Source organism: Danaus plexippus, chromosome 4 (genome assembly GCF_018135715.1).
Source record: "Danaus plexippus chromosome 4, MEX_DaPlex, whole genome shotgun sequence".
NCBI classification, from domain to species: Eukaryota; Metazoa; Arthropoda; class Insecta; order Lepidoptera; family Nymphalidae; genus Danaus; species Danaus plexippus.
Window position 1 is genome coordinate 5,756,708 of NC_083538.1, and position 24,553 is coordinate 5,781,260.

Below are 24,553 nucleotides of genomic sequence, written 5' to 3' on the forward strand. Positions count from 1 at the left end.
TTTGAATGATAGTCTCTTTCTCTCAGGTTTTCTCCATCACTTCTCAACAGGATATAGATTTTTAAATGTAGTGGAAATCTTCACAGACTAACAATGACATTAAAAGTATTTTGTTTAAATCATAAACATACTAAGCATATTTATCCAACTGTACAATACACATGTTCAAAAATTTGAGGATTTCTAAAGGCAAAGGCTTTTTTGTAGAAATATTTAGGAAAAAATACAAAGAAATTTTTATATGCTTTCTTAAGTTCACTGAAACCTCTGCGTATTGCTGAAATACACTTTATATCTACTCGTTTAACTCTCACCAATGTTTTAATTGAAAAACTAAGATAAATTAAAGAAAAATACAAGAAATTATGATCTTTTGTTATTATTACGATTGTTATAAAGTCACATACGGAATTTTGTACTTATTTATATATGTAACGGCATTTGACTTGCTATATGCATAAGTATTTGGCTACCGTGACCGCTTAACATCAGGAGGACCGTAAGGCTGTTTGTCAGCATCCTAAGGTGGTATATAAAATATATACCATTCGGATCTACGTTTTATAACATAAATACTTTCTCACTTTGATAAATTTCTCATATATAATTAATAAGCGTTATTAATAATTTGTCAAAACATACCGAACAAGAAATTTACATCCGCTCAATTTTATGTAACCTATATTATAAGGTAAAATAAATATTTAAGAAAAAAAAATATATAAAGATGTCGTGTAATTCATTATTAATAAAAAGTTAAATGCTAGTTTGACTAATACAACTATACTTTCTTGCCAGCATCTTCTTGACAGATCCAACACTGTTGAACAGTTCGGGAAAATACATTATTATATACAGTAAAATAAAATTTTAATATATAGATTAATAATATAAGATAAATCTAGAGTAGAATGAAAAAAATATTATTTTAATTCAATGTTTATTGTCATGATACGAATTTTTTCTTTAAATAACAATTCATAAAAAAGACATGGTATATTGAGCGCAGTTTAAAAAAAAAATATTTATGGCAACACACAACACAGTAAAGTCTTCAATAACATAACATGAACACCGTCATTTAAACATTTAAAAAAAAAATAGCCCATGCATCAATTATTAGCTACTTAATTTTACTCATATAAAAAAAATCTCTTTCAATGTAACTTGCATAATAAATAGTACTAAATCACAGAATAACGTTGATATATTGTAAGGGAATGTTTTTAATGACAACAAACGAGCACAGAATATCTGAACTTCAATTAATTGTTGTTACAATTTACTTTCACTTTGCATAAATGAGTGTTTCACATATTTTATAAATTTATAGCAGCATTACCACACCATTTAATTCTAATCTTATGACACATCACCCATTGCATTTTATAAGATTATTTGTTAAAAAAACATATTGTTCTTCTTAGATTAATATAAACAATGTATTTATATACAATCTTATATTATGTGTAGATATATTGTACCAATCATATTATATTATTCGATAAAACAATATAAAAACACCCGTTACGAACGTTTGGCTTTTGACTTATATCATATCTATATATAATGTATGTTACAATATTATAATCTATCTGTTCTGATACATATAATATTAAGAAAAGCGTCTAAACGTATAAACGAATCGTCCCCTGTAAATCCATGTAAATACGTATATATATTTAGAATAACAACGGGAGTTGATTTTAACAAAAATTTTAAGTCTTAAAAAACTACGAAACGAAAAAATATTTGTGGTATTGTAACGAAGTAGAATTTTAATTAATAATTTTATAATAATTGAGTGGTGACTGATTTTATTTTCATGTACACTATTCTTAGATCACTTCATCATTCATCATTATCAGCCTATAGGAGCTCACTGCTGAGCAAAGACCTCTTCTCACATGGAGAACGTTAGAGCATTAATCACCACGCTTGCTCAAGACGGGTTGGCGATATATTTGTATATATATATTTATATATAGAAAAATTTGAGCGTTTAAGTTTTAAAGTTATGTTTGTTTTATAACTCATACAATTCATAACACAACAGAAAATATCTATAGGTACAGCGTATTTTGCAGTAAAATAAAACATAATTTATATTTCTTAATATTTCAAAATACCATATAATACGACTTATGTATATATAAATACATAATACAGAACAACACGTTTGCGTTAATTATGTACCTACCATTTACTTTTTAACCTTATTTTTAAAGCTGTGTAAGCCAAACAAATAAACGTTGATCCGATTGTCAGCAGGGCTATGACAGCTAGTGAATATTTTTCATCGTGCATTCCACTGTCTTTTATGAATTTTCGTGGATACGAGTAATGGCAGTACAAATCCGAACAAATTAGTTTAGGACGTTCTAAACCAAATATTGCAATAACTAAACCAACTAGACCGTGTTTTAAAAATGAGACATTGAATATCCACTGTATGAACCTAGGTGCGTCGGTGTACCGAAGGAAGAAACCGGAAAATATCGTGAATGGCATTATGAAGAGTGGCCCGAAGATAACTCCATTCTGCAAAAAATTAATACATCAGTCTTAAAATATAATTCCATTAATACAAGGTAAACAAGTTATGCAAACTTACTTTCACTGTAAATAGCGATCCATTAAAGAGACCGGCGCAAAGGGCAACAAATGACACTAGTAGTAACGTTATGCTAAATATTGAAAATCGTATGAATTCTAAAGGCTGTCCGGTTAGAATGTAGGTAATAGACGCAAACAGTAGCGTACACACTGTCTGTATGGGTAATGTTGATACTAATGTTGAAGCGTAATACGCCCCAGTGTTATACCATCTGTTGAAGTGCTCTCGTCTTATAACTGGGATTTGTTCTGGAACTGGAGATAAATTTCTTTAGAAATCAAAATACTGTATAGGCATAACTGATATATTTCCAAAATCATCATGGTTGTGTTTAACAAGGATAAATATACTCACAATTAATGGACACAGAAGTGAACGCTGTAAACATCAGGAACATGAGACTAAAGTAGAGAAAGTTGTAATTGTCTCTAACATAGGTTGCGTCCTCACCCACATTGAAAAACAGAAGTCCAACAAACAAGGCCATGGCCGTGTGGATGCCAGTTATCATTAAGGCGAAGGAGGGATTGCGCCAGACTCCCTTAAAACAATATATAAATTTTATTTCGAATAAAAACAAATATCATTTCAATTTGTTAATATATTTAAAATCTTATTTTTTGTTATTTAATTCAAAACAAAACCTACATAAATCATTTATTATATTTAAGAAGTCCATCAAATAGCTTTAGTTAATATTTTTCATATAATTCATATAATTGGTAGAAATAATGAAATGAGATATCATAATATCATTTTAGGAATTTTTATTTACCATAAGAGATCTTTTACTTAGTATAATGAATTGGTTCCAAGCTGAGGTGGGGTATGTACTTTTGAGAGCCAACAATATTTTGTTTGTCGGATCTCCCTTGGTTGATGGTAAAGTTGTTAAATAGACTTCTTCGCTTCTTCTATATTCTAAAACCAGTAGTTCACCAGAAATTTATAAAAGAAAAAGCGAAAATAATATCTTATTATAAATATATGTAAGGAAAAAATATTAACAATATATATTTAAATAAAACTTTTACCTATTATCTTTTTATCAGTCTCATGAGAATTGTTTTGAGTCCATTTATTACTTTTACCATTTTCGGAGAATTCAACTAAAAGGTTTTCATTTTCTATGCATATTTCTATAACTGAAAACGGGGTATTCTGTTAGACAGTAAATACATAACATAAAAAAATCTTTATCGTCAATAAATAGAACACTTCTTGTAAGGTAATTTGTTTTTACTCTATAGTGCTAAATGTTTTTTTTTATTTATTGCTAAGTAAGCTTAAAAAGGAGCATTAAATGTGTTACGAAAAATAAACGATGTACAAATGGAATGAAATAAACGTTCAATCGTTTAATCAAGTTTAAGAAGTTTAAGTGTATATTCTAAGGTTTAAAAAATAGCTACTTGTATAATAAATATTTAAAATCCAGGTGTCCTGAAATTAATTAGAACAGGAGCGAATATCATTGTAATATCAATCGAAACCGAATTGATAATTCAATTTCGTGTAATAATTGATATTGCGTTTTATTTATCAATAACAATAAAATGAATAATAAAGATCTTGCTTCTAGTACTTTAGTTTAAGTCGAAAGTACTACGAGGCTATCTTTTGTAATATATATTTTTTTGAGAAATACTTTCATAAGTTCTCCTCTGTTTCAAAAAATATCAATATATATTTTTATTGGAGTGCGGGTACGAATTTAATATATAACCACTTACAAAAGTCTACCGGATTGTGATATGGCGGGCACGTAAGATTCATTTGGTTAAGATAAGGCAGTAGGAGTGATACAGATCCCATGTAGGCACATCTTCCAGCTACAATGCCGTATAGCTTGTCCACCATATGAAGGACAAGGGCTGAAGGCTGGTGCATACTTATGATCACAGTTCGCCCCTGTCTTGCTAGTAAATGTAGAAGATAGACCAACTGCTTTGATATTGAACTGTCCAAACCGCTGGAAAATATAGTTATATATGATAATAATATGTTGTCATTTGAAATATTTACATTTATTAGTGGATATGTAGAAGAAAAACACCATTAACGGACACATAAAATCCCTGTGCTAAATCATTAAAAAATATTACACAGCAATTAAGATGTCATAAGATTTACATTGTATTGTGAATGTATGTAATGACGTCTCGAGATATTTTTGTGAGTTTATTTTAATTGTATGACACTTCTCGAATAAAACTAATATTAAAATTATAACGAGCAAGAATAGACCCAAAATAAAAATAAAGGATATAAAGATTGTAAGTACGTTTTAAATATTTTATATTTTTAAATTGCTTTTTCAAAACTACCTACCTGTTACTTGATAGTACTTTTATATAAAAAGGTGATGTTTATTTTTATTGACCCTAAAAATCCTTTGTAACGCGTCCTCAACAACGGACATTCATTTATTTCTTCATAAATTATGTCTTAATTTATGTCCGACATGGCTTACAACAGTTAGGTTGAGGTACAATATAGATTTAATATGAGCTATTTAAATATTTACAATATAGTTATAGTTAGCAAATATTTCAGGAAAATGAATATATATATAAATTATAAATAATATAAATTATATATAATAAATATATATAAAATTAGTAAATTGGAAAATTCATGTAAAAACAAGTGACCACTTTAGACAAATAATTAGGTCTTATATAGATGTTTTCTTTATAGAGTACGGAACTCTTTAAACTCTTACCATTAGCATAATATAATTTATAAGCACGCTTGTAAGTCATGATATCAGTATGTTAAACTAGTTAACTGCCTGGTTTCCGTGCAAAAAAACTTGAATACTGACGCATAAATTTAAACACATTTCCGTTAACATTTTACTCATTTGAACATATAAAATTATTAGTTTTAAGATAATATATTTAGGTTGTAAACAAACATTTTTATTAAGAAATATCATGAGTACAGGATAATTAAATAATGGTGTGTATTTTAATAAGTTTCACGGATGCATTTTAAAACCGCCTTTCTACTTCACGACTAATACTGATTTCGATGCGCAAGTTAACAACCAAAGATATTGTACAATAGATGTTTTTAAAAATCTTATAAAAAAATATTTTTCTCACAGTTTCAATTAGTATTTTGTTATCTTTATTAACTATTTATTGTTTTCAAAACTTAAACACATTTTTAGGGTAGCAGTTAAAGGCTAAGTTTCTGTAATCCTTTTATTGTTTTTGAGAAATAGAATATTTTAATTGCATTAAAAATATATAATTCGATTGGAACATAATGTATTTTCCGTTCTCAAAAAAACTGTTGTTATTTATTGATATCTAAAATATATGTTCGGTAAAATACATTTGCAGTGATAACAGAATTATTAAAATATTTTTACGCCATATTATTATATATATTAATTCAATTATAATAAAATAGAGATAATAATTTGCGCTAGATTATGACATGAACAAAAAAATTAACAACAATGCCAGTATTTTTTTATTGTTATTAACATCCTTCTACATGAGTTTTAATTGCTTGAAACAAAATTAATTTTATGTAAAGATTTTTGGCGTAGGAAAATTAACTAAATCGTATAAGATTCGATGAAGGATTATTTAAAAGTTTTTATTTTACTTGATTTATTTAAATATTTAATGCTTAAACAACCAATCAATCAAAATTTTTATATGGTTGGGACTGATAATTGTTTGAAACTAGAAAAATAAATAACAATAAAAAATATTCTAAAAGCGATTATAAGTACGTGCGCTAAAGATAATGTTTTTTTGCTTTTCAAAAAATTTTATCCCAATTTATTTTTTAAATAACATTTAGCTATTATATTTAATTTGTATTTTTTTCATTAATTAAATACGAGTGTTTACGACGATTCAACAATTATTTTTTTACAGTATTACCAGATCTCAAGACATAAAGCCCACACGAAAATCAAAAATGAAGCATATTTTCGGCTAACTGACGATTTTTTGTGTTTGCTTTCAATTATTAATTTCACCTTTAAATGTATAGCTAGAAGAGATATTATTTCCTTGCGGGTAATTACCTCGTTGGTTCATCCAGAAACATAACTGGTGGGTCACTGACTAGTTCTAATCCAATGGCCAGTCGCTTTTTTTGACCTCCGGAAAGATTTCCCACTCTCGTGTTTCTTACTCTTCCAACGTCCAGCGATGTCATCAATTCCTCTATCTGGAAAAATCGGTGTAACATGTTAGTAAAGTTCTTTTTTTTTCTTTTTTGCTAAACACCATCAATTATATTTAAACGTAAACTTTTTGCTGCCAATTATCGTTTACACCATAAGTTTTTTAAGATTGTTTGTCATTTAAAAAAATCATCGTCGAAAACACGGATATAAACAGATTTTATTGTTTCTAAGTTCTAAACAGTTTTCTTATTTTTTATTAAAATTTTGTTTTATTACTGGGTGATTTTTTTGTAACAATTCAATGATTTTTTTTATTTTAAGCAATCCAAATTACGTGGACATCTTTTTATACTTACGAAAAAGACAAGGAAACGTCGTTTACAGATTATTTAGTCGGTTAGAGAATTAAGTAATAAAGGGCTTCAATTTAATGAAACCCAAAGATAAGAAAGTTATTACCGAGATATGTCTAAGTATGAAAGAAGGTACATATATATGATATATGTTTTCGTTAATCATAACTTATTTAAATATTTTTGAGGTTTTTATTTTAAAATATCTATGAAACTGATATGTGCCACAAATAAATGTGTTAAATGCAAAGAAAAATTCTTTCTGGACCGCCTCCTTTTTCAAAGCTGTTAATAAAGACATAATATTCTGTTACCCGCTTCTTCTTTTGTTGCCTGCTTATGTGATTTCCTAATTTTAATTCAGCTGCAATCTTGAGTGATTCATCGACGGTTAGCGTGTCATAAATCTTGTCATCTTGTAAGATATAACAGGACCGTCTTCTGAATAGTTTCTCGTTTCTCGTCCGCCCGTTTACGTAGATCCTGCCTGTAGTTGGTTTTCTGTAAAAATATATATTTTTTTTAGAAATAAAAATAATAAAGGCGATGAGTATTTGGAGTCAAATATTATATATCAATATCAGATATTTTTTTAATTGGAGTCAACATTATCTTTACGTTCACATAAATATTTAAAATTAATAAAAGCATTAAAAGGTCACTAGAGTTAAAAAATCTATAGCAATGACTGATTGATAATATATTTTTTTATAAATGCAAATTAATATGCTTATAATAAATGCCCATAAAAAGACAAATAATATTTAATTTATTAAGTGCATTAAAAATCATAATTTTATAAAAATCTAAATTATGTGCATAAATAAATATGCATATATTTATAAAAACTAAATACTATTAACACTTTCATTATCATAATTGCTTCAACAAAAATCGCTAATTAATTGCAAACCTTTATTATTACTTTCGCTACTTAATGATTGCTATTAGCTTATTTTCTGTATCGGGATAGTAAAGATATGATTAACAAATATAAAAACTTTACGCATCTAAGAGTAAATTCGAGATAAATTGAAAGGAAACCGGTAATATCATTGAATGGTTACTTCCTTATGATCTAGATTGTTAGGTTTAAAGAAACACCGACGTATGCGTCTCCCACTCATTGGATCAAATCGGGTGACTAACTATTATAAAGTACTAATAGTTTTATGAGATATTCTCGTAGCTATTTTTTTATATTGATATGTACATATGTATCTGTTTCATGGTCGTCGTTGTAATCAGTCGACTGTTGGACATAGGCCTCTCCTGCACCACGAATTTGAGATGAATCTTCTCTTCGTGAATTCCAATCTTATCAAACTACCTTAATATAGAGACTCTACCTTTAGAATACTGCCTCGATGGACGTTCAACATAGCATGCTACGTGCCTATGTCCATTTTATTGTTCTATGTAAGTTTGCTTTGGATCGGAACCATAATAGAAACTCCAAGTATGTCTCCGCCATTTTATTTACCTTATATATTTTAATAATAACGAGTTATGTTTGAATAGCCGGTTTTTTGTCACCTTTGTCACGAAACTGAACTACGAGTTTGATTTAAGTAATAAAAGTGCATTGTGATACATAAAACTACATTGCTTTACGTGCGGTAAAAATAAATAAAATGATTCACCGTTATGTTATATTAACATAACACTTATAGATATTTATTATAATGGGATAATAAATACCCATAAGTGGGCCACTGCAACGTTCATGCACATTGAGATACATATTTTTTTACATATATTTATTAAAAAAAAAACACTACAACATTTATGTCTGTGTCATTATTATTACACAATTGTCAAAAAAAAATCTATTAATTATATTGTTAAATGTTTAATCCGGGATATTTTAATTTTGCTTTCGGTTTACAGTATGTATGTGTAATCATGGCAAATGGATCACCATGGTCCTTAAATAAATAAAAAAAATGATTAAAAGGAAGATATTTTGAGTATATAAATTTTTTGAACAGGCCATTTATTACAATGGGAAGTTATCAACACCGAGCCGGTAAACGAAATGACTACACGCCATACCAAATAACTAGCACTAGTCGTCATAGTTTGGTTTCCTTCTCTTTGTCGTCAATAACTAGAAATGGGGGCCAGCTAATGAAGCCGGAGTGACTATTGTTTGTTGGAATTGTTGAACAGAACTGCACTTAAACGTGTACGTTTTGTAAATCGTACGTATTTTTACACATCCTTTGTATTTGAAATAAGGAAAAGAACTGGAAAATAGTAATATATTTATCTTTACTGATGTCATTTTTAATGGCTCTTCCTTATTAGCCCTTCCAGCTGGATTTGAGGAAAAAAGACAACTTACATTTACGGCGACGAGGAATTAATTATGGATACACTGCTATACATAGGCGCTAGTTTAACACGCAAGGATATATTTTTAAATATTGATAACAACAAAAAAATTCTCTATAACTTCTCATGAATCTTAAACAAATGTTAAGATATTTGACTTGTTTTTCATGAGTAGTAGGTACTGATATGTTACAAAAATAGTTTCACCCAATTAACAGCAAATTAATCATGTTAATAAAAGTTATTCAATTTTCATTGCAATATATATATATGGTTATTACTACGGAGAGTGACTCGCACTCGCACCTCAATAGTTACAAGGCAACGTGTTTAGAATGCAACGATAATCATTCGCTTTATACGCTCCTTAAATCTATCTACTTAATATTGGAGACGAAACTTGCTTTCGTTAAAAACAATAATGTACTTGTCAAATATTTGTGGGCAGGTGATTATGTAGTAAATTGTAAATAAGAATACATTGTGTAACTACAACGACAATTCTTTGATATATATTCTAATAACAAGAGCGATCAGTCCGTGTCATACAATTTATCGTATGTAACTAGTGATAGATCGTTCGGAGTGCAGTCTTCGCTTCCTCCCGCGCCTCCTGCGCCAGTTCCGCTCGGGCGCCCACGCTTTATTAAAGAATCATTGGATTCGGTTTAAGTAAATTAATGTAAATATAAAAAAAATCCGCGCACCATTCCTCGATTTTGGCAGTTTAAGCAGCAGTATCAAAATTTATATGCGATTTTTTCTATACTATCACGGAATTGACTAAATAATTTGGGATAATCTGTAACTTACGCGACGGTTTAAAATACCAAGTTTCTGTGATTTCAAGTTGAAATCACGCTTAAAGCCAGACTATTTTACGCTGCTAAATGTTTATTTTTATCCGAGCATTATTAAATTACATCAATTCAGGTCGTATGACTCCTGTTTATACCTAAAGTAGTCCTAGCAATTCCATAGTGGTTAGAGAGCAAAGTCGACTACTAAAATGACAATGGCGTCCGAGGTTAGTCTTTCTATGTATCTCCTTAAGCTTCACCAGACGGTTTGTAACTATCTGGTAAAATATAAATATGCCTATGTCAAATTATTCACGAAAAGCAAACTGATCATACTTAAGGGATACCCAATTGTTCAAATGAAACTAATATTAGGATTCATACGAGTTTTTTTATTTTAAAAATTACATACTCCCGACGTTTCGGTTACTTTGCGACAGGAGTATGTAGTTTTTAAAATTAATTAAATACTCGTAGTAATCTGAAAATATTAGTTTCATTTAAATGAATACTCGGGAAAGTCTTTGACCTGTTTATATTTAATTGAAGAAAGAGACACGAAGTTCTTCTAGGACAATTATAAGCACTTGTTCTCTTGCTGAATAAAAATAATAGTATATTTGTATGATAAGACAACACCTGTTTTTGTCATCTTATCTCTTGATTATGATTATAACAATGTGTGTATAGATTTAAATATTTTATCAAACTATTATTATTTGATTAACTTATAACTTATATCATATCCATTGTCAAATTATTAATTCAATTAATTTTGAACCATATTTAAATTACGAATTATTTTTACAATGGAATCATTAACTAAAGAAAAATACTTTATAAGGTTCTAATCAATAATTGAGAATTAATGGTGCAACAGGATGCTGTTTGTAAAGGATTACTTACTCTGACCACGTATTATTTATTTTTAGATATTATTTTTTTGTATTTTAAATCGGGATTCCTTCATGAATAATCTCTAAACATTTGCAAACAATTTGACTGAAAATTACAAGCATTATAAACATTTTTGAACAACTCGTTTGTTAAATATATTGAATAACGAAGAATAGCTGAAACGAGATATTAGATAATAATAATCCTTCATAGATAATATTGTATTCTTATTGATAGGAACTGTAATTGAATGATTATATTAATTAATATACTTGACTCGAATATCTACTTTTAATTAAAATATTGTAAATTATGAGTAGTTATAAAAGATAACGAGTTCTCAACATATATTCAATCCTTATAATGTTGTTTCAAATTATTTGTTCTCGTTAATAGTTCCGAATTTGTTTCATCACCTCTAATATAAATTCTAATATCTTTTTTTAATAAACTTATTTCTTTAAAGATTCACTGAATACATACATTATAATTATGTATGTATTAATGAATCTAGATTAGATTAGATGATCTGTGATGCGTTACAATATAAGTTGAACGCTGCTATGTAACTGAGGCTCACTTCTGCTTGATCATAAACTGTTTGTACTATATACATTAAATTGGTTTTATTTTATAGCAGAACCGCCAATATATAGCCAATCGTACTGTCTTTCTCTTAATAGCACTCTGTAAGCTTAGCTTTTAGTTTAATATTGTGTTTTAGATATATGTATTTTTATATTATTATTTTAAGTTTGACTATGATGTTTTTATACAATCTCCTATGCAACCAACCGTACCAGCCATCTATATGCTTAATCTAAGTCGAGCCTTAGAAGTTTTCATTCATAAAACTCTGCACAATATATTTTTAACATAGGTTATTGAATGAAAAACAAGATACGCTTCGTATATAGTGTGACGATTCATACTGATCTTAAGGGGTTACGATAGCCTATCGACGACCGAAATTCTATTGGTACCACTTGCTCATTTCCTGACACATCTTAATATGTCAGTACTATTGACTCCGTAATTTATATTACTGTGACTTACGTCTAATGGCCTAGCGGTCATGGATAATTTCATAAAATTTATTGTCCCGATTATATATCTTTACCTTTTAGACAGCTAGCATTTTTTGTAGATCTTTGAGAAATTCTTTTCCCGTGTTTAAAAGCTATCATAAATAACAAAATTTATCTATCTATAATATTTATGCAAATATTGTGTTTCGTTGTTTATTCTGTTGATAGTGTATAACAATCGTTCGTTTAAACTATATCGTTGCTTTACAATGAACTATTGTCAGTCTGCTTAGAAACTACGTCTGTTTTACGGTAACGTCATAACCTGCAGCTGCTAAAAAATATATTATATGTGTATTTATTGATACATTTTATTGAACAATTACAAATAACTAACATATAGTTTTACGATTATTATTAGTTTGTTCAAATAGAAATATTTTTATTTTTCAATATTGAGCATTAACCCTCTAATGCATGAATTTTCTATCGTATTGAAAATTTCAGCTAATTTTAGATTCATATTTAGAACAACAAATATGAAGAAGAAAACTGATTTTGTTATCAGGTGCGGCTGTTATAGGTAAAAAACAATCATCCGCCTCTAGGCGGACGCATGCAGTGAGTAGTATTAAAAAACTTTTCCTTTATTATACATTGAGTGAGACTTTCTGTATTTTACAATTACTATTTGTTATGAAAATCATAAAAGCATGTCTTTGTTGTTGAACTGCACAAAGATAGATTGCATTTAGTGCAGTATGCTTGAGTTTCCGATTTACATTTAGGGTATTTGCACTGCTTCTTGCCAGACCGATCCCTAAAAACGCACCAGTGGCCAATTTGGTCATAACGAATATCATCGGTTGGCAGATAGGCTCGTTTCGCTGTTGGTATCTTTGGTGGCGGTGTCGTATTGGATGGTCGGCCAACGCTTCGTTTTACTGGAATAGTGCCGCACACGCAGAGTGATTCTGCGACTTGTGTTCTGAACGTTGGCAACTCAATTTTATCTGCATGGGGATGCAACCGATGATAAAGTATATAAGCATTCACCATTGCCACGTCGACCATATGATAAAAAATTCGGTTGGTCCATTTCCGGGTTTTCATACGAATATGATAACGGCCTAATAAGCCATCCATCAAATCGACACCCCCCATATGCCGATTATATTCTTTGATGATTTGTGGACAGTCAATGTCATAGTGGGTTTTCTTTTTTCTATCCCAACGTGTTACTTTTGAAATCTGTTTGTTTATGTTTTTAGACGCAAATGGTTTTACTCCAACGTAGGTAGACAATAGGCGCACAGTTTTCGTATCATTCCATAGCACAGAGGATATATCAATACCATATGCAGTACCTACAAACTCTTCTGAGTAACCACGATCAACCTTTTTCTGTTGCAAAATTGCATCGCTAGACAATTTACAGTTGGGTACTCTGTTTACTCGCACAGTTCCCAAACTGTAAATTCCTCTACTTCGGAGATACGTAAGCAGGCCAAGGGACGTGTAGAAATTATCGAAGTATAGGATGTGATTTACGAAATTTGGTATTTGTTTTGACAAGCGAACTACAACATTTGACGCAGCCCCAAGATCTGGCATACCATCAAAAATCACGTTATCTCCGGCACCAGTGTATACTTCGAAAGAGTACGAAAATCCGGAAGTATCACAAAGACAAAAAAATTTGAAGCCCCACTTATGTGGCTTATTGGGCATATATTGGCGCAAATGGGATCCCGTCATTTTTGTGGCACACATTTGTTCATCTACGCACAGCCTAGAAGGCATGGGCACTGATAGAAATCTTTCATTGAAATGTTTTACCAAGGGACGAACTTTATAAAGACGGTCATATCCTGGGTCACCTCGTGTAACTACTGCTGCATTGTCGTTATAATGGAGGTACCGGCGTATTGCTTCAAATCGCAAAACGGGCATTGTTTGGCGAATTGCCTCAAAGGAATTATTTCCCCAATATGATCGCACATTTGGATAGCGATAAACCGACATATACAATAGAATGCCAACAAATTTTCGCAAATCAACGGATTGGACACTGAAGTTTGTTCTTATGTTCTTTTGCCTTGCATACAAATTTGATTGTTCAACAAGATGGTCAAACAGGGCGTCGTTCATAAAGTAACGGAAACATTTATAAGGTGTGTCCAATCTGGTAATCGTCTCCGGTAATTCTTTTTGACCTCTAAAAACCACTTCATTTACATGAAGGTGAAGATTCTTTTTTTTCCAAACAATAGATTTGAATTGTGGAGAATCATTTTTCATGTCTGCAACATCATCCACTACACCGAGAGCTTGAACAACGGGACCGTCTTCTTCTTCTGTTGGCTCCGGGGTACGAGGACGTTTGCGGCGTCGATAGGGTTTCGCGGATTCCTGTACAGCAATTTCTTCTGTGTGGTCAGGCATAAGCGAAATTATTTCTTCATTTTGATCAAGTTGCTCTGGAACAATCGGACAAATTGTTGACACTGCACTGCCCGATTCTGTTGTATTAGTAGGTATTTCCGTTTTCTGAGATTCGTCAGTGAGTGGTTCCAATTCATCTTCAGTATGCATGAAATCAAGATTTGGGGCGCCTTGATCGCTATCAACGTCGTCATCGTTGTCATCGTCTGTCCCTTCATCATCAGTAGGAATATTATCTAGCAATTGCCAGATCTCCTCTTCACCCATTTCAGATAATTTTATGAAATCTTTACGCATTTGGTTTGCCATATCTGAAAATATATACTTTATCTACCGCATACCAACACAAGTCAAAAATATTGTAGCTCGTCGAAAGAAATTTTTATTTTGAGTCACATGCATAAGTCCGCCTAAAGACGGGGTCCTCAAATGGGCCCAAAGAAGGACACCAAATTTGATTCGACTCCACTCAAATGAAGAAATGTATAATAAAGGTATCTAGTCACTCACCAATAATTTTTTCTGCTTCAACCGAAGTTCCACAAACGTATAATTATTACACAAAGATTGGACATTCACGCAGAACAATTTATGCATGTAACCTCACCACTTGTCCGCAAACATGTGACTGAATCCGCTCGACCACGTTTCATGGCATGATCCCCTCCATACCAACAAAATTCACGTATACCTATTAGTAACCTCTAGGCGGTGTTATGCAGATTGGCAAGTAAATTTACATACAGAGCAAGTTACAAGAGTGTGGTTTTATGTCCGCCTCAAGGCGGTTGAATGCATTAGAGGGTTAAGATATAAACGTGTCAACTTATACGTGAAGTAAAAGGCATAAAACGTTTCATATAAGCGAAGAAGATAAATAATATTGGCAGAAACCATTTAAATGCGGCGTTGCACTCATTATTACAATACCAAAAAGATAAGTAAATAAGAATAAATAGTTAAAAAAAAACTACCAATAAACCGCTTAGCGCACATTTCCCTTCCAAATTAATACTTTAATATTAATTAATAAAATGATTTGAATTTTTCATAGCATACATATCTATATTATTTTCATAACATCGATGTTATTAGCAAATTTGTCGTTTTATTAGCTATATTCTGGATTCAGCTAACTAGGACGCCAAGCTGAATTATCTGTACAAAAATCTGAAATGACTTTTGGTCTTTTCAAATCGACGTTCATTTCTAAGACATTATTTGAGATCACTTAACATTCCCTTTGAATGTGTGAAATGCTCAAAGAACTCTTTTATTCCGCCCATATGAGGCGCCAACTAACTAACAAACCGTTAATGTACATAAGTAACAGAAATACCACGTCCATATATGTTGCTATGAAAGTCTGATGTGCTCGAGTACGTGATTTCTTTTTCATTTTCGAAAATCCTTAACCTTTTTTTTGCTAGCACTTCATCTTCCCGAACCAACTTCCCACAACGATGTCATATCATTTTATGTCAAATCCCCATCCTCCTAGTGTCTGTGAGTATTGTTACCTTAAAGTGACTTAAGACAACGTAGATTTCTACATCTAATATTGTTCTTAATTTCACATATACTTTATGCTCTTGACATAGTTGACAGTGTTCATCAACTACCAAATACGTCTAAGCAGTTGTGAAACCAGTTTAACCTTAGTATTTGTAACACAATCACATCAAAGATATCACTATGTAAATACAATATCTTAATTTAATCTCTTCATATCTGATAGTGATTAAAATGTTACGGTATCCTAATCAACTTGATGAATTGTGGTGGAACTAGGGAAGGACTTGACTTGAGACAAATAATAATTTATGTGTATATATGGATAGCGTTCAGATTATAGATAATCATATTAAGTGTAGCAGTTTTTGTTATATGACACTAGGCTCTTATGAAGGAATCCAAAAAGTTTCTTAAGCAAAAGTATTTTGCACAGCCATTGACATTGAATTCTTCAAAATGTTTTGTCAGGAATGAAATCAAACAAACTGTCTATATTTCACATGGTCTCTATTTTGATATAACATCAATATCTTGGTCCATTTCCCGGTATCACATCAATTACTTTTCTTGGCACAGAACTTACAAGATTCGTTCATGGCGGTATGAGATTTTTAATTTTCTTTTTTGTGGTTATTGTGTTAAGTAGGACCTTATGTTTTGAGACTCTCTGTTAATTTTCTGTAGAGTTATGATATGGTAATTACGCTATGTCTATTACTAAATATATATACAAATACAAAACATATTTATAAATTAATCACTTCTCAAGGAATTACAGTCGACACAATTTACTTTCAGTTACAGTTGACTTGAACCAATCAATTCTCAAGGACTTTGTTTTACTAATACTTAATTGTGTTTAATTCATAAAAAGGCCAAATGTAAGGTTATCACCTGATTCGTGTATGGGGCCATACACATTGTCAGTACGGTCGAAAGTAGGTTATGTTTATAAAATAATAAAATCCGAGGCAAATTTATTGCAATAATTTTTATTTAAAACAATATTATTGTCATCAAAACTTATTTATAGGACCATCCAAATATTGTAAATCATTTGTAATATTAGCCTCTGGCAACATTGTCACAAGAAGGGATAATTAAAGTAGAAAAATGTCAAAGGGTTAGAGATATAAAAGGATGAAGAAGTTATCGGGGGGGTTAGAACTGTTTAAAAGTATTTGGTGTATACGCGTGTGAAAGTATTGTAATAAATGGAAATTGTGTAATCCAACTGTGTTGGATTTGATTTATACCCTATACTGGAAGGTATTTCTACACTTACGTGTATCCAGCTAGTATATCCATGAGAGAACTCTTTCCCGCCCCAGACTGTCCTATAATTACGTTGAGCTCTCCTGAATTGAATTGTCCGCTGACTTCTTTGAGAATCGTCTTGCGTCCTGGGCAAAAAAATATTAATTAATATAATATTTTAACTGAAAATTTAAGCTATATAATGTCATTTGGTTCGTGATAACCTAGTTACACCTTTTGTATTGAGTGTGGATGTTTTAATTACCAATTATGTACGTATATTTCGTAATTTATAAAATGTAATACATTTAATGTAATTCCAATTAAATTTAAAATGATAGAATATATTCTGTATGATTTTCAAATTTTGTCACATCGGCAATTATGATAGTAATATATTAATTTAAACTCATTGTTTTGATAGAACAAGTACAAGTAACATTCAATAAAACCTCTTTTGGAATAGAATTATTTTAAATATATATTTATATGTGAATCTTTACTTGTTTGTGAGGTCATAACTTTAAAAATTCGTGTTTAGTATTACAACAAAAGAAATGGGTTTAAATTTTTGTCTTAATTTTATAACATTATTTTTGCTTTTAAATAAGAAATAAATCTTATTCATCTACATAAGGTAGTCTAAACGTACTTTAAATGTACGTAATTTGTGTTTAGATAGATAGAATTAGTCAAAATTTTGGTATCATATAATATGATTTAAGATTTTTCGTCTGTAGCTAATCGCCGGTAAATAGCAATTGTTTTTATGGAAAGTATTTTTCATTTCTTAGAAATTTGTGCAACATGACATGGATTTCAAATGTTGTCTGATTTTTATTATTAGTTATTCTATTATTTTCAGAATTAATTTGTAAACTAAGCCCACACTTATTATTTTAGTCGAGATTCCAATTTTTTATTATCCTGATAAATATTAATTTTAACACAAAATTTTAAATTATATGAAATAATTAGTTAACTATGTTTTCTCTGTTGACATTTAAGTTAAGAACATAAAAATATATTTGCTTAAATATATCTGGTTAAATAATGCAAATAGCATTTATGTGACTGACACTTAATAGCCCTTTTATAAATAGAAACGACCAATGAAATTTTATAATGTCCACATTGTCAATAAGTGGGATAAATATAGTACAAATGTTCTATAATAGTTTTATAATTTAAGAGATCATTCAATGAATACAACTAATGTTAAGATATGCTTATTTTCTTTTGATTTATACAAAGGTGAACGTCTCCTTAATCAGTGAACGCCACGTCTTGATAAGACACGTGATTAGAATGATAACTTATTTTTAATCATCAAGCAGTCGGATACAGAATTATATTCAGAAAGGTGACGGTTTATCTAAATAACATCGAAAGATAACAATATAAGCCATGTTGATTTGAATCAATTAAAATACTATTAAGACCTATCCCTTTTGTTAACAGAAATTTAAATGGGATGAATTTTTTTATAATTAAAAAAATATAATTAAGAATATGCTGTAATTATTCTTAGATCTTATTGCTTTAAAGAACGTTATTTTAAAAGAACATTAATGAGAAGAATAGGTTAATAATTAATAATGTATATAACACAGCTGTAATAAACTCAAATTAATAATATTATAGTCAACAAGTTTCTCCTAATCGCGTTTGTTCATTCGCAGGTACACCTGCTAATGCATGCTTGTATTCGTGTAGGTATGTGTAGATTTAATTCAACATACATAGATTGGTTGACTTCAGAAATATAATCATAAAAGGAATTCTTTCCGAATACTTCAAGATTACTATCTTTAAACATAAATAAGCAGAAAATTATAAGATAGAGTTCATTTGATAAAATGGAATGCAATGTCATTGTGATAAAGTTAAAGGGAATTTTATTGTATTGTAGAAGCATATATATATATATATAAATATAATATATAAATATATATATAATAGTGTATATATATGTATATTGTTATTTCCATATTTAACGAGATAGAAATGGACATAGAATTTACTGAGATAAACTGCTTGATGGTGTAAGCGGTGTAACCCGTAAAATACTATGTGTTCACTTTATAATTTTTCTTACTTGATAAATAACAATTAAGAAGAAATAAATTCGTTTGAAGTTTATAATTGTTTGAAGTGATAAAGAGTAAAGCATTTTTACCACAAGCGGCCGAGACAAAAAACGCGTTATATGGTTAAAAATATATGTATTTTATGTCTCTTTGAAATTTATAATTGTCAAATAACTGTATTAACTTTGACACATAAAACAAATTCATTATTATCTACATGTTTACAAGAATAACGATGTGGCGTCAATAGCAATAGTATTGTATTATCAACGTCTACACGTGGTTCCTTGTTTAATTCAAGGTCAAATTTTTACGTTGATGACTCTGTGTGGAACACGAATAACTTACTATTAATAAAGAGAGTGAGATTCCTGAGGGAGAAGACATAAGTTATATTTTTGAGAGACAAAATCTTAGGTTCCCGTAGCGTCTTATGTGCTTTAAATATCTGCCTGTTTATTGTACTCGCCTAGCGAAACCTGTCAAGATATTAATTTTTTTCTTAAGAATAGGTGTTAGAGAAATTACTATTAAATATAAATGAACGTTATCTATGTAACCATGTCTTATTTTTATTTGTCATTAAAATTCCTCTCCTTTTAATGAGTGTGAACAAAATAATAACAAAAAAATAATATTACGTAGGAAACAAAGTTATTTAAAGATAACAATTATATATTTTACAGACATAAAAAAATGAGTAAAGTTAATTGTATTTTATTGTAGATTTAAAGGAATAATACAATTTTGGACCCATAATAACTAATAAGTGTCTGACACTTTTAAATACTTTAGAATAATATTGTATAAAATATACTAATATATTAAACAGCCACACTAATTTATGCTAAGTAAGCCTTATTATTAGTTATCTTTCTTGTTTTTTATCTGCCAAGGTGTCAAACGAAGAGCTCCACAATCATACAGATAATTAAAATACATAAGTCGCAACCAGTAACACAATATCTTGTTTATAGTATAATATATGTCAATTATAGTTGTTTATGATTGCTCCGGGATCTATGAGTACCGAATAGAATTTTCATTATATTATAATAATTAATACACAAGAGGAAGAATATTTTTTCAAAGAAAGGGTCGGATAATATTTAAAGAACCATATCAAATTTAGAGGTCAAACACAATATAAGCACGTTAAAGCAATGTAAGGAAATCTTAAAACCTCTTTTGAAATATATTAAAAGGGGGAGTATTTTCAAGGTTTCGATATTGCGGACGATTGTCTAATACGGCGTTAAATTAAAAGATCTATTAACATTTTCTATTACTGAAGCTGGTGCTGATGACTAGTCGTGAAACTTTTATCTAATTTAATAGCCAGATTGCAATATATTTTATTCATTTTAAAGTCAAATAGTTTAAGGGTTGATTCAAGATTAACTTGTTATTTCTAAATTGAAATTTGAAACCACCATAATTCGGTACTCTAAGTGGACTTTGTCATCTGAGACTGGAACTATAAAAGATCTATATTATTGAATATTCAAACCTGTAAAACTACTTCAAAGACTACAGATATATTAATTACTAGATTGAGATAAAAAAAAAAATTTTACAAATCATCATATGCCAGTAACCCAAAGAAAACGAGTTGATTCACATGAATAATACAACACGAAAAGAAGTGTTATAGTTATTGTGCAACTTTAAATATTAAAAATATATGTTAAGAAGGTATCAATAAAAAAATTACCTTAATATTAAAACAGAATTGTTTCAACATTTTGTAAATACAAGAATGGTTGCATTTTTCAATGCCGATTTACGAAACATAGCGGAAGTATAAATATTTCGCAAGATCAATAAGTTTTTTTCCCTTCTCGATTTCATTACTCAGAACTTAAAAAAAAAGGAAAATATTTTGTTTACGAATACTCAAAGAGATTTTTATTTATTTTAAAGTACACAACGATTGTGACATTAAAATTGTGTACTGATATAGATCCCTAGCTAGCTGTTACGATATTTATTAAAAGCGTTGGAATTTTACAAACTTTCTCAAACTACCAGTATTATTAATATAATCGTGTGAATATTTTTAAGATGATATTTATAAAATGATTATATTATAATGAAAAATCGATTATCGAATCGACCCACTGTTCGGACTGACAGCAAATCACTTCACCCAGCAGATTAACATATCTTGACCTTACTTAATAAATTATTATTTTTTTAACAACAGAAAATATAAAAAGGTATCAAATCAATTACAAAAGCGTTTACTTTAAGGAAGTTAAGAATAATAAAGACAATAAAAATAATTACTCGAATTGTATATTTTTCATATATTTATGTTATTTTGAGTTCTTCATGAACTATCATTGGTTGTGATCATAATCAATATATATGTATCTTGACGACTGAAGTGTTAAGATGCAAGTCTGACGTTGTCTCTTACTACCTATGCATGTGTTGTTTACTTTTACAACGTGATTGGGTCTGGTAATGGCTTTAACGAATTTTTCTAGTTAATGCACTTTGTACAACGAGATTCTTGAAATTGGTATCCTATTTGTGTACATAAGTAGATAATAAGGCGAATATTAGTGTAAATGGAAGAATTTTCTGATATATGACTTTTACTATACGTATTTTAATCAATTCCAAAGTCGTAAAGGATAGCGTTTAAAGAAAACACTAAATGTATAAATATTTTAGTGAAAGAATCAAACATTAAGAATCATTACTGGCGAAGTTTCCATTACGAAATTGGTAGAATTTGCTAACACAGTTGAAATTTTTATATTTCTGAATATGTTTAACTGTGCAATTACATAAATTAAATATGAAATTGATATTTGTTAATAGAAACACTGTCATTGACCGAGTATACGCAAACTATTTTTGGCCTTTCGGGGTGTGAGACGGCGACGCACGTGTAGCTCCCATCGTTGAGTGGCCCCGCCCATCTCTGCCACGATATAACACCCTTGCGACTTTATTTATTATGGAGAACCTTATTTGTAGAAAGCATTTGGGAATAAAAATAATGTCTGTTCAAAATGCTTTGTATTTGTAATTTATAATTATCTACGACGGTCCTTGACCGTTAATATTATTTCCTTGTTTTATTAAAAAAATCGAGAATGCATTAAATGGCACATATGATCCTGTTCACAGACCGAATTTATTGTACGTATGCATAAAATTATTTTAATGTTGTAATATTTTAAATATATTATAATATTATGATTTTGTTATATTATATTTAAATAAATTATAAAAGCAAATTATTATTGAAGACGTTTCTTATGTAATGTTATAAATCGCAGATAGGAATCTTTTGAATGTTACTTATATGAGATAGACAAAAATCTTATGTATTATGTTTTATTAAAACAAAAAAAATCAAACAAGTATTCGCTGTTAGGTTGAGAATAATGAATTGTAATATTTAATTTTTAATTTTATTATCACTATATGATGTTTTTATTTGTAACTTGTTGTTGATGTATGAAATAAAATCATTTTCTGGTAACGTAGCTTGCTCATAACGGAATGTGTTTTTGCCACACTGATAAGGAACTTAAATGTCACCGATAATAATATTTGGCACATCTTATAATTTATTCATTGCACTACTTTAAAGTTTAAACCATTACTTTAAATTAATTTAAATTTAAAACCATTTATAATAATAAAATTATAACCCAATTAATATCATGTTAATAATTACAATCATATCATTTTTGCTGTTCTATTTTTATCTTTCAAATTTAACACGCAAAGCATGAATGCAACGTTTCATAAACAATTAATTAACATTGAAGAGAATTTACTTTGAATAAATAAAGATAAGTAAATGAATGTCCCTAATAATTATTAAACATTTAGTCACATATAAAATAAATTTTTCAACTAATTCATGACATTGTCATATTTAAACGTTACTAATCTCACTTACTTCACCATTTTCATTATTTAAAGTGAGAAAGTTTTATCCTAGACTTGTGTCAGCAACAGGACGACACTAAAAACTGGTCTGCAGTTTAATATGTGTCTCTACATATAAAGACTCGAATCAATTGGAAATAAGTCTTTAACAAAACATTTTTACGAATAGGACTTAAATTATTAACACTATCATTAAGTTTACTTTCTTTGTTATGATTTTTCAAAGTTATTATTCATATCGCTGTTGGTAAACATACGTAGAGCGATGGTCAAAGAGCATGTTTCGAAACTTATCGAAAGTAAAAACGTAACACCGTTTAAAACATACGTTATAAAGTGTCTTATATGGCATAATTACATTGTTTATTTCTTTGTAGAGTCTTGTAGCACAGATGTAGATAGTAGATACATCTTGAAGGAGGCATTCTTAATTTTTGTTTATCATTCAAGTATGATAATGAGTGTTGAACTACAGATAACTATCGTTAACGCTCCGCGTTTCGATGATAGATTGTATAAACGATAGCACATAATATTACGATGTAAAAGAAAGCTCACCTCCACCCGAGAACAAATCTCTAACTTTGTAGCACACATCCTCAAAGGTAATATTTAGAGAATCTTCAACCAATGCTGTAGAATTGGTCTCTTGTGAATCTGATTGGCTGTCCGAAGCCATGTTTTCCATACAAACATATATATTACACAAGAACAAAGGGTTGACTTTCCATCGCGCGTTTGGAAGCACAAAGAATTGGTTTAGATGTAAACAAAGGGAAACAGAAACACTACAACTACTACACGCCCAAACGCGACGACGGTTAGTTCGACACTGAGTTGCGCAGGCGTTTCTACTATAAAATTATCGGTCGTTACTCGTTCTCCCCACTCCGTTTGCTGTATACAGACAACACCTGTACAAGCACCCGATTGCCTATTTCGTTCTTAATACATATACTGGTTAAGTCACCAATTAGTGAATGACAATTAAGGTATATCACCTAATATAAAACTGTCATTGATTCACTGCCTTTTGATACATTTTGTCCGATAGGTGTTCATTATTCAGACCTTGTTTTAGGGAAACCAGAGGAATTAAATGAATTAAAGTTTTCTCATTTTCTGATTTAGAATTTA

General features: G+C 29.7%; 1 protein-coding gene across 1 annotated transcript; it reads right to left on the bottom strand.

The window, feature by feature from the left end:
• Positions 1-720: 720 nt before the first annotated feature.
• LOC116768565 (ATP-binding cassette subfamily G member 4-like) lies at positions 721-24,247 on the bottom strand. Its single transcript, XM_032659306.2, has 10 exons — positions 23,975-24,247; positions 17,437-17,554; positions 7,444-7,630; positions 6,672-6,817; positions 4,351-4,589; positions 3,652-3,762; positions 3,393-3,538; positions 2,972-3,158; positions 2,615-2,871; positions 721-2,541 (listed from the first exon to the last, which is right to left on the bottom strand). The coding sequence occupies exons 1-10, from the start codon at positions 24,102-24,104 to the stop codon at positions 2,197-2,199; spliced, it is 1,866 nt and encodes a 621-aa protein (XP_032515197.2). The 5' UTR covers positions 24,105-24,247; the 3' UTR covers positions 721-2,196.
• Between the last annotated feature and the right edge of the window lie 306 nt (positions 24,248-24,553).

Coding starts and splice junctions, on each gene's coding strand:
- LOC116768565 (XM_032659306.2), bottom strand. CDS start 24,104: ATGGAAAACATGGCTTCGGACAGCCAATCAGATTCACAAGAGACCAAT. Junction 7,631..17,436: donor GATATACTAGCTGGATACAC/GTAAGTGTAGAA, acceptor ATATTTTTACAG/AAAACCAACTACAGGCAGGA. Junction 2,542..2,614: donor GATCGCTATTTACAGTGAAA/GTAAGTTTGCAT, acceptor AATTTTTTGCAG/AATGGAGTTATCTTCGGGCC.